The 10,107-nt window shown below is 49.4% G+C and overlaps 1 protein-coding gene across 2 annotated transcripts; it reads right to left on the reverse strand.

The window, feature by feature from the left end:
- Nucleotides 1-384: 384 nt before the first annotated feature.
- Nucleotides 385-9,454, reverse strand: SLITRK5 (SLIT and NTRK like family member 5). 2 transcript variants are annotated; one of them, XM_081198317.1, is made up of 2 exons: nucleotides 9,253-9,454; nucleotides 385-5,397 (listed from the first exon to the last, which is right to left on the reverse strand). In XM_081198317.1, the coding sequence occupies exon 2, from the start codon at nucleotides 5,387-5,389 to the stop codon at nucleotides 2,504-2,506; it is 2,886 nt and encodes a 961-aa protein (XP_081054443.1). In that variant the 5' UTR covers nucleotides 5,390-5,397; nucleotides 9,253-9,454; the 3' UTR covers nucleotides 385-2,503. The 2 variants fall into 2 exon arrangements, with proteins under 2 accessions (XP_081054443.1, XP_081054442.1); XM_081198316.1 differs by lacking the exon at nucleotides 9,253-9,454 and adding an exon at nucleotides 8,013-8,102.
- Between the last annotated feature and the right edge of the window lie 653 nt (nucleotides 9,455-10,107).

Consider the following 10,107-nt stretch of genomic DNA (forward strand, 5'->3'; position numbering starts at 1 on the left):
GTTCTTTAAGGAAAATTATCCAACAAAACCATATATCCCCCCTTTCCCAAAACAGAAACCCTGGACATGCCACAAGTTTAAGAATCCACGTGAAATATCACTTACCCAGTTTCACACATATAAAACGAAAACTATAGAAAGGAGACAAAATTTCAAGGTGAAACTATAGCATTATACAACATAGGTCTGCAGGGTTATGTACCGTCGGCGTGATTAAGTACGGCGAGTTCAGGAAACACCTTAAAGAATGCATGAGTTTAATGCTATCACGTCCATGATGTCAGTAATAAAGGATGTGGGGAGAATGATGTTCATGCGTGAGCAACAATTGGCACTGGAAATAAATCATGTAGCTTCCGGTAAAGACTATTTCATTTCCTTCCGTTTGAAATTGTTATCAAGTGTTTATTCATAAACTATATAAAAAAAATTACATGTGCTGGGATACATATGAGACCACAACCTGTCCCATCGTACAGTGATGCTGTGTTTATGAATATCTTTACCACTGCTTGCTGCCCAAAGGGGTAAGAATCAATATTCCATAAATAGATTTGTACAGTCCGTCATTTTGGCCTTCCAAGGTGCCAGCACACAAATGGATCTGTACAAGGGCAATTATGCTCGACTGAACAACCCAGCAGTTCTCCAACTAAGATATTTTGGTTGAATTATGAAAATAAACCACCACCACCACTCCTGCAAAAATAAACAATTTCTACATGTCCCTCACTAATTAGTCCAATTAGTCATCCTAGCAGGAGGCTCTGTAGAATAATCATTCATAAGAAGCAGCAGCAACAACAAAATAGATCATATATATTTCTTTCCTGTACCGACTGATTGCCTTGGATTGTCTATTAGGTTTTGGTGATGATAGTGTTGATGATTTAATTTCAGTGGCTTGGATCCAAATTATGTGAGGCACACTCCAGTTCCACTGAAAGCAGTGGGACTGAAATTACTAAACTGGTTTGTTGAATTCAATGGGTCTAAAGTGTGACAAACTGAATCTGGACCCCCCCCCCTTGGTGATTTCTGACATTCTCCAGAGACCACAACAGCTTTGTGCAGAGTTTTTTTTGGGGGGGTAGAAAGAGCTCAGAATGCAGTGTAACACTTCTGAGCAAATCACAGACTCTGGGCCTCATCCTGTAACCTATTCAACACCCTGGGCAGTAGGAGATGGAACTTAAAAGTACCACAATTCAGTAGGAACCTGCTCTGGCAAATGTAGAAGATGCCTCAAACGGCAATTCTGTGCTCCGTGAGGCAGCTTCAATCCCCACTGAAGTCAGCAGGAGCATAGGTGTGCGCAGAAGAGCAGCCTATGTATCTGTCAGGTGTTTCCCCTTGCCATCAACTCTGTAGGACCATTTCACACATGACACAGCAGCAAACCAGGCTTTGCCGCCAAGCGTACAGACGACAAAGAGCCACAACCAATCTGGTCTCTCTGCCGGATGGAGCTGCAAATTATGCATTTCTAGCACCTGTTCTGTCACATTTTTTTAGGTCTACATCTAGAAAAGGACATCGTAATGTGTGAAGAAGGCCCTGCTTTCTATTCCAGAGGGAAGTTTAGCCACATACAATAAGTAAGCATTCCGGAGGAATGGAGCCTCAAAGAGTGAAGAAAATGCTACCATGTATATAAAAATAGGAGCTACAATAAAATAATTTTTTTTGTATATATTTCAATAAGTTATTTTTACTAACCAGTTATGGATCATATATCTCTGAACTCTTTATTGATTTGTCCACATCTAGAGTGATCCTTTTAAAGATCATAATATTGGTTTTTAATTCAAAAGTCCAGAAACATACAAATACATCCTCTTTTCTTTTTCCTTAAAAAAGGGGGAGTGGGGTGGGGGGACCAAACGACCTTGTATTAAAGTCAGGGTGTGCCAATCTCTCTCTCCCCCCTGCCCACCTGCCCCAAAGCCATCCATGCCTCAGAAGGGAACCTGGTGCACAGCACTGTTGAACTGAGGTGAGGGAGGGGGGAATTGTCAGCAGTGAATATTCAACATAAAGAACAAGATAAAATGATTTATGTGACCTTTTCAACATCGTCATATGAGACAACACTCTCTTAAAAACAAAAAAAAACAAAAAACCCACATCCCAATTCCTCCTTTTTAGCATCACACAAACCATATAAGTGAGTGCGAGAACAAATGCTGTGTCTAGTTCGCTCGATTGATTGATTCCTACTGGTTGTGAGGTGGTTAAAAAAGAAGAAACCAAAATAAAAATAAAGAAGGCAGGGAGAAAGAGAGAAAGATCTATAACTATGGAATCAGCACACCCTTTCGGTAACTTTCCCCGAAGCTGGAAACCTCTGTGCCAAGGCACTTCACCTTCCAACAACATGAAGCAAAGGCGGATTTGGGGAGGGAAGGGATGTGGAGGAGAGAAGATCAACAGTGTGTTTTTTTGTGTGTGGTTATTAAATACAAATGCTCTGGGTGGGAGGACGGAAGAAGAGGAGGAGGTCTCAGAACTGACTGAATGTGGTCTGTTTTTCCAACACTTCGAGGTAGTCCGGCTCTGCATTTAGTTTTGCTTTTAGCTCCAGGTATTCGTTCCTGTTGGGCTCCACGTAAACAGTGCTTGGGGGGGTGTAGAGCACTGTTTCCCGGAGCCGACTGTCCCCCGGGCCGGGATGCAAATAGGGGTGAGGGGGGCGCCTAAGGTCATAGTTAGGGGAGTAAGTGTAGGCAGTTGGGGGAAACTTAGGGTACTCAGGGAGGTTGCTGCCCCCCAAAGTGGAAGAAGGGTGTTTGTCGGGCTCCAAAATGCCCCTGTAAAAACGATCAGCATCCTGGACAGGGGAAAGCAACTCGTCCCGAGGCTCAATGGTGCTCACACTGTATGTGGGGCTCCGGAGGGTCTCCTCTTGCCCCCCCGGAGCTGCTTGGGGCTGCCCCAAGGCCTGTGGGGGTGGTGGGGGTTGGGGCTGGAGGTGATGGTTGCTGTAGGTCACCTTGAGCTCATGGAGATCTTTGTAATCCTCACCAGCGTTGCCCTCTCTGGAGCGGTAGATTGGGTTCTTGCACATGTGACCTAAAGGATGAGGGATGTACTCATAGACGTGTCCTGCAGGGGTTTTCACCTTGGGCAAAGCCGGACCACCACCTCCTCCTCCATGGTGAAGATGCTGCGGATGCTGCTGGTGATGGGCATGTGGGTGGGAATGGGGGGCTCCCCCTCCCGTGTACACACTGTACTGCATGTTGAAAGAGCTCACATCCGAGTTGTTGGTGCTGGCATGGTCGCCTTGGACCTTCTTCCTGCGCTTCATCACCAGCACAAAGAGACCTGCGGCCACAAATACAGACATGATGAAGACCAGCAGTAAGCTGAGGATCAACACTGACAAAGGCACCGTGGAAGAAGAAGAGGAAGACGAGCCACCAGAAGGTGATGCTGAGTCGTCCTCCTCCAAGGTGCTATTGATCTGCCCGGAGTTGGAAAAGGGGGTGGTCTTGGCTGGTCCCTGCATGGATGATGGAGTGGGTGTGGAAACAATGATGTCAGAGTAGTCTGGGCACAGCAGTTCTGCTTTGATGTTCCTCATGTAATTCTGAGCAAATTTCTTAGGGGATTCACAGATTACCTGGTCCACAAGGACTCCTGTGTTAAGTTGCTCGATCCACAACTTCATGCCCACCACGTCGCATGTACAATCCCATGGGTTCTCGTGGAGATCAATCTGCAGGAGGGATTTCAGCTGGTCAAGCACTCCACTTACAGGAAGGTAGGAGAAATGGTTGCTTCTCAGGTTCAACCTGTAGAGAGTTAAGCCAGAAAAAATGCCTCCAGGTAAAGATCTCAGCAGGTTGTTGTTGAGAAACAAGAGCTGTAAATTGGGCACAGGGTCAAAAGTGCCTGGCTCAATCTCCCGGATTACGTTATATTGCAGGAAGAGGTACTGCAAACTCTGAAGCCCATAGAAAAGCTCTGGGTTCAGTTTTTCAATCCGGTTCCCATTCAGGTAGAGCCTCCTCAAGTTAGTTAGATCCTCAAAGGCCCGATCCTGAATGACCGAGATGCGGTTATTGCCCAGGTGAAGCAAATCCAAGCCAGTAGCATCTAGGAAATCCGACCTACGCACCAGGGCAATGTAGTTCTCAGTCAGGTACATCTTCTTCGGGTTGTACGGCTTGGGTTGGAGCTCTGAGATGCTCTCAATCTTCCTTTCTTGGCAGTTGACGTTGAGACCCAAATCGGAGATCTGTAGGTTGCAAGTGCAAGCTGTAGGACACTCCAAAGGCACCGGGGATTTGGTCTGGTAAGCAATGCTGGGGCCATAGTTGCTGTATCCCAGATCCTTGGAGGGCAAGCGGGAGGTAGGACGTACCCTGGACTTGTTGGGTTGGCGGGTCCCTTTGGGCTTCAAGGGCGATTTGTAAACAGCTGAGGAAGAAGTAGCCACAGAGTTTACAGAGGCTGGTGTGGTATGAAAATACCCTGTGGTGCTCAGCGGGGTCTGTGGCCTCATCTCATAATCGGAGATGAGCCTCCTAGGACAAAGCTCCTGCTTGGAAACCTCATCCAAATCCCTCCCATGTAAACGGAAAGGGGTTTCGCAGACTACATCCCCCACCAGGGCTGAATAGGATATGCTGTCCAACCAATCCTTGAGAGCTATCAGCTCACAGGAGCAGTTCCATGGGTTCTCCTCCAGCTGCAGCTCCACCACCTTATCCATGTGCTGCAGGAGGCCCAAGTAGGGAAGGAGTTTGAGCCGGTTGCCCCTCAAATCGAGATGAGTCAAGGGCACAAAACGGAACAGGTTGTTGGGCAACGAAGAGAGAAGGTTGTCGTTCAGAATCAGCACCTGCAACAGATGCAGCTTGCTGAAAGTGCTGGGTTCGATAGCGCTGATATAATTGTAATCAACTTGCAGGTACTCCAAGCTCTCCAGCCCTATGAAAGTGTCATCCCTCAGTATTTCCAGCTTGTTGTTGTTCAAGTGCAGCCTCCTCAAGCCCCTCAGCCCATGAAAGGCTCCTGTCTCGATATCTTGGATGTCATTGCCGCCCAGGTGCAAAATTGAAGCCCCACTGTAATTGACAAACTGGTTGGGGTAGAGCCTGTTGAGAAGATTCCCAGACAGCAGTAGATGGTAGATGGAGAATTTGGGGGGGCTGATCTCAGAGAGGTTGATGATCCCCCGGTTCTCACAGCTCACCGTCAAGATGCCATCCTTCTCCTCGCAAGGGCATTTGTTATCACAGATCTCCCCATAATACTCAATGCTTTCTGCCCACGCCAGGACTAGAGATGTTAAAGCAAAGGCTATGGTTTGTACCATCCAGATATGCATTTTCTTGTTGAGATCCTGCTCCAGAGTCACCGTAGAGCAGCAAGCATACATGTTATCTCCTGCGGAGGGCAAGAAAAGAGAACAAAACACCGTCATGTCACGAGGACTGAAGCCTAGATCATGACAAAGTTAGGAGGCAAGGCTGCAGAGGGACAGAATTTAGGTTGCTTGCCAAGGGTTTTGATTACAAGACGCCCATCTAACTCTTGTTAAATAATAGCTATTAACTTACTGATTTAGTAGAGGTTTCCTCTCTTTCGAAAGGTAAAGTCACAACCCAAGTCCTTTATTCCTAGGAACGCATTTCAATATTTTGTTTTATTTGTTTCTATAGTGTTTTCCCCTCCCCCACTACACACACACACAAACACACACACAACCCACAAATATACATAAAATGGCTGTCAGTTTAGTTATTTGGTTCTAATTTCAGAGAACAGAAGCACCATTTTATGAGGTTTTCAACCTCACCTATTACCTACCCGGCAACCCTTCCCTTTCTTTCTCAGAACAATCAGAATGAACAGTGACCTGCAAAGGAAGGTCTCCCCCCATTTTTGGCAAGGCTAGCCTGCTCTCCACATATATAGAGAAATGTAAAACCGTTCCTTGAAATTCCACTGCAGGGGTCTATAGTACAAATGACTGTAAAGATAGAGAATACCAACATTATTATTTTTAATCGTTTTGAAAGTGGGGGGAACAAACCCTGAAAAGGGTGGACCCCCACCCAAACCCCTGATTTCCTAAACAGCTTTGCTGTATAAGCTTACACAAAATGTCAAGCAACATCTCAATTTTTTAAGGGGGGGGGAATCAAAAGTGATTAAATTCTTCAGCCAAATAATTAAATATATGCCCCCTCGTCATCTCAAAGGCTTTTCTTTTTTGAAAGAAGAAAGGGGGAGGGGGAGACAGCGCAAGCCACTGGTGGAATATTTATGAATTCTTATTAGAAGATCTTCTTAAAAGAAGTTATCATCGCCGCTTGCTTCTGGATTGATCGGCTGGTAAATGAGTTGTTTTCACAAGGGCACTGGCAAAAAGGCAGCAATGCAACACAGATGCGCTCTCTCTCTCTCACACACACACATACACACTGAAGAGCATCATCCTTTAAGCCACTCACCCAGAATTTGGCAAACATGCTAGACTTGAGGAGTGTCCCTGCAGCCTCAGCCATATCTGAGCTACTGCTTCTTCTCCCACGCTTTGCAAAACTAGTCTAATTGCAATGGAGAGAGCTAAGTGGGTCTCAGAGAGCTAGATCATCAGCAAGTCCAGGAGCGGTGGAATTGCTGCTTCTCAGCTACCATGGCTGTCAGCACTCTCCATCCTTCTGAGAAGGCATCCAAGGGAGGTGGATTGGGGAATACCCCCAAAAAAACTCATCCATTTGCACTCCCCTCAACCTGTATCTGATCTCTGAACGGCATCCAGACAGAAAGACCATCCCAATTTCTTTTCCCCTCTCAAAGCCTTTCTGTCTTCCCTCTAAAGGGTCCTTCTACTTGTGTCTGAACACAATAAATATCTAGACAGAGGATGGATGGAAGCTTCGCGGGCAGCATGTGGGGTTGGGGGGGTGGATTAATAAATCGCCCAGCGTTAATCGATGACTTTTGGTTTGTTATTATTGCTTTTTAGAAAGAGGATGGCTTGCATATGTTCAGGTCAACCCTTCCCACAAGTCCAAGAACGTTTGAATTTGGAGGATCCTAGACATCTCTCTCTCTCTCTCTCTCAATTTATTTATATTTCTAAGCATCGCTCACAGATTGACAAGCATCCGTCTAGGTGCAAGCATTTTGCAGTAGAACAGAACCCAGGCACATTAGGGTAGAAGTCTTTGCTTCACCAGCGGAATGAATGGTTTGGCAAAAAGGCATGTCTCCCTCTCTGCGTTAAGCAAGAAGTCAAGCTGGGAGGGGGAACCCCCCCCCCAAAAAAAACCCACCCCTTCACTTCTAACACAATTCTCAGGTCCAGCAGAGCTATTCATCCATTATCTGGCTGTTTCTCAGAGAGCCATATCACAAATAAGTAGGTAGCTAAATAAATAAATGCATCCTTTCAGACTGTTTTTATTTATTTTTTAAGGGAAGAAAACCACCCAAGGCTTTATTTGACTCGGAGGTAGCAAGAGCAACGAAATAATTTGCATGTCCTCCTCCCTGCACCTTCCCCGGTCTTCAAAATCGTGGAGGGGGATAGGGAAGAGGGCATGAGACAAATAAAGTTGAATGTGGCATAGAGAGGATTGCTCCAGAGATCTGGTTCGCAAAGGCTAGAAAAAAGGGATGCAGGAACAGCTAAGTGGAATGTGTTTCTGTGTGTGGAAGCAGAGAGAGAGAGAGAGAGAGAGAGAGAGAGAGAGAGAGAGAGAGAGAGATTTGAAAAGGAGGAGGGGTGAAATTCTTGTTTCAGTGCTCCTCTTTCCCGTACCCCCTTCCCCGGGGAGGGGAAAAAAATGAGTTCCACCCCTAATATTACCGCACTGAAGCAACCGCCTCGGTTTGCAAGCAAAAAGCTGGGGGCAGTGGTGTTGCTTTGCAAAAAAGAAAAAAGGAATGGGGGTGTAGGGGAGCCAAGAGCAACAAGGAGACATGGATCAACGCTCTCCGACCCCCCCCCCCCGCGTCGCCCAGTCCTCCTCAACCCCCTCGCTACTTACTGAGGCAGAAATCTCCAGGGCCCAAGCATTGTTGCAACCCATAAAGCTGCCTCGCTCGCTCGCCCGCTCGGTGTGTGTTGCAAACCGCCCAGGCAGAGGCGAGCAGGGAAGGCGGTGGGGATTGCAGTTGGGAAGAGGCTGCCTGGCTAGCGGGGAGCGCACACACAGCCTTGCACACGCCGCTGAGCCTCTGCTACCACCCCCCCCCTTCAACCAAGCCCGGACACACACACACACACACACACACACACACCAGCGGTGCCAAGGGCTGGCTCCCAATTCTCCCCTCCCCAGTAGCGGAAAGTAGGGGCGGGGGCTGCTGAAGGGAGGGGTGGAGAAGGAGCGAGTGGAAGTATTACGGGGAGGAGAGAGGGAGCCGGGGTGTCCCCCCCCCAAAGGAAGCTAGCAAGTGGTGGGTGGTATTTTTTTTGGAGGGGTGTTATCTGGAGAAGGGAGATTTGCTGATGGGTGCCTAGTTTTGAATGACAAGCAGGAGGGATGATTTGGAGAGGTCTGGGTGCAAATCCTGTGTGGTGCTGAGGCAGGGGGCGGTCTGGGGGCAGAGTGGCCAAAGGGTGAGAGAGAGAGAGATCCGGATGAGTTTTCACATGGGTGAGGGGCGCCCTGGGTGATTAGGAAGGGAGGGGAATCTGTAGTAAGGGTGGAAAGAGGCAATTCGCTCCGTTGCTCGGATGGATCTGGGTCAGAGGCAGGGCAAAAAGACGGGGGTGGTTTGGAGAGGGGGGGTGGAGAGAGAAGTGTGCGCGCGTCTGGAGGGGAGTCGCAAGCAGGAGACGGTCTCCGCTGGATTTGGGGGGGAGGCAAGTTGGAAGGGTAGGGCCCACGAGGAGGGAGAAGGCAGGAAGTGGGGGCTGGAGGGGGGGCAACGGAGGGGGTCGTCCCTGAGAGATTCAGTAAGGAGGAAGAACGGACAACCCGGGTTGGCGCGTGGGGGGGGGAGATAGGCGATCAAGGGGGGTGTTTGGGGTGCAGGAGGCCCTGGGCGAAGAAAACGCCATGGTGTGTGTGTGGGGGGAGAGATTGGGTGGAGGGTTAAATGCACGCATGGAGGGGGGTACACAATCCCTGCTTCCTGCAGTGAACGGAATGGGCAGCCGCCACAAGTCTCTGTGCCCCCCCCCTCCGCCCAGCATCCGCACATGCCGACGCACCATCTCTCTTGGCGCGCATCTCCCTGTTCCCCCATCGCACCCAGCCTCCCTTTGCTGCTGGTACTTACGCTTTCCATGGAAGAGGTCAACTTTCTCCCCGCTCAGCTGCCGCTGCTGGAGCCGAGGCTCCCCTCTCTCCTTCTCCTTCTCCTTCCTCCTCCTCTTCCTCCTCCTCCTCCTCCTTTGCTCAGCGCTGGTCTCCTCGCCTGCTCGCTCACACCATTTCCCAGCGCCCGGGGCTGATGCCACTCGGAGGAGCCTTGGCAGAGAGACAGGACCCGGCGAGCCGCCCCTTTAAGCCTCCTCTTTTTCTTCTTGCAGCGCGCTCTGGACATGGTAGGGCTGGCGACCAGGGCGCAGGGAACCCGTCTTCCCCGGCGGCGGTGGCGCCTGCTCTCCTCGCCGATCCTTCCCCGGGAGCCCCCGCCGTCGATGCCCCTCCGCTTGGGAATGATGGTCCTCCTCCGATCTCAAAAGCTCTGGTGGCACCCTCTGATGCATTCCACCTCAGCCCGTCCCAGGTATTTCCCCCGGACTGGTGGGGAAATCAAAACAACGTCGAGAATAATGACAGTAGCAAGCGTAAGAAGAAGGAAGGGAAAAACAAAAACCTTGCAACCTCGCCTTGCTATCTCTATCCACCGATGCCGGCTTCAGCGAGCGCGCGCAAGCCTTTCCGCATCTCTTTCCCAGGAGAGCGCAAAGAAGCGGAGATCTGGGGGAGGCTGCGAGGGAGGCTGGCTCCAGGGGCGCCCCAGCCAAGAACTGCCATCAACTTGCCTTCTTCGCCTCTCCCCACTTGCAAAGAAAAGGAGCTAGCAGGAGGGGAGGGGAGAAGAGAGGCCCTACGAGCCAAGAGAGGGTTTCCACAGGAAGGGGAAAGAGAGAGAGAGAAAGCAAGCAAGCAAATATAGCCAGTTATT

This window comes from Podarcis bocagei, assembly GCF_964188305.1.
Source record: "Podarcis bocagei genome assembly, chromosome: 6".
In the NCBI taxonomy this organism is placed as follows: domain Eukaryota; kingdom Metazoa; phylum Chordata; class Lepidosauria; order Squamata; family Lacertidae; genus Podarcis; species Podarcis bocagei.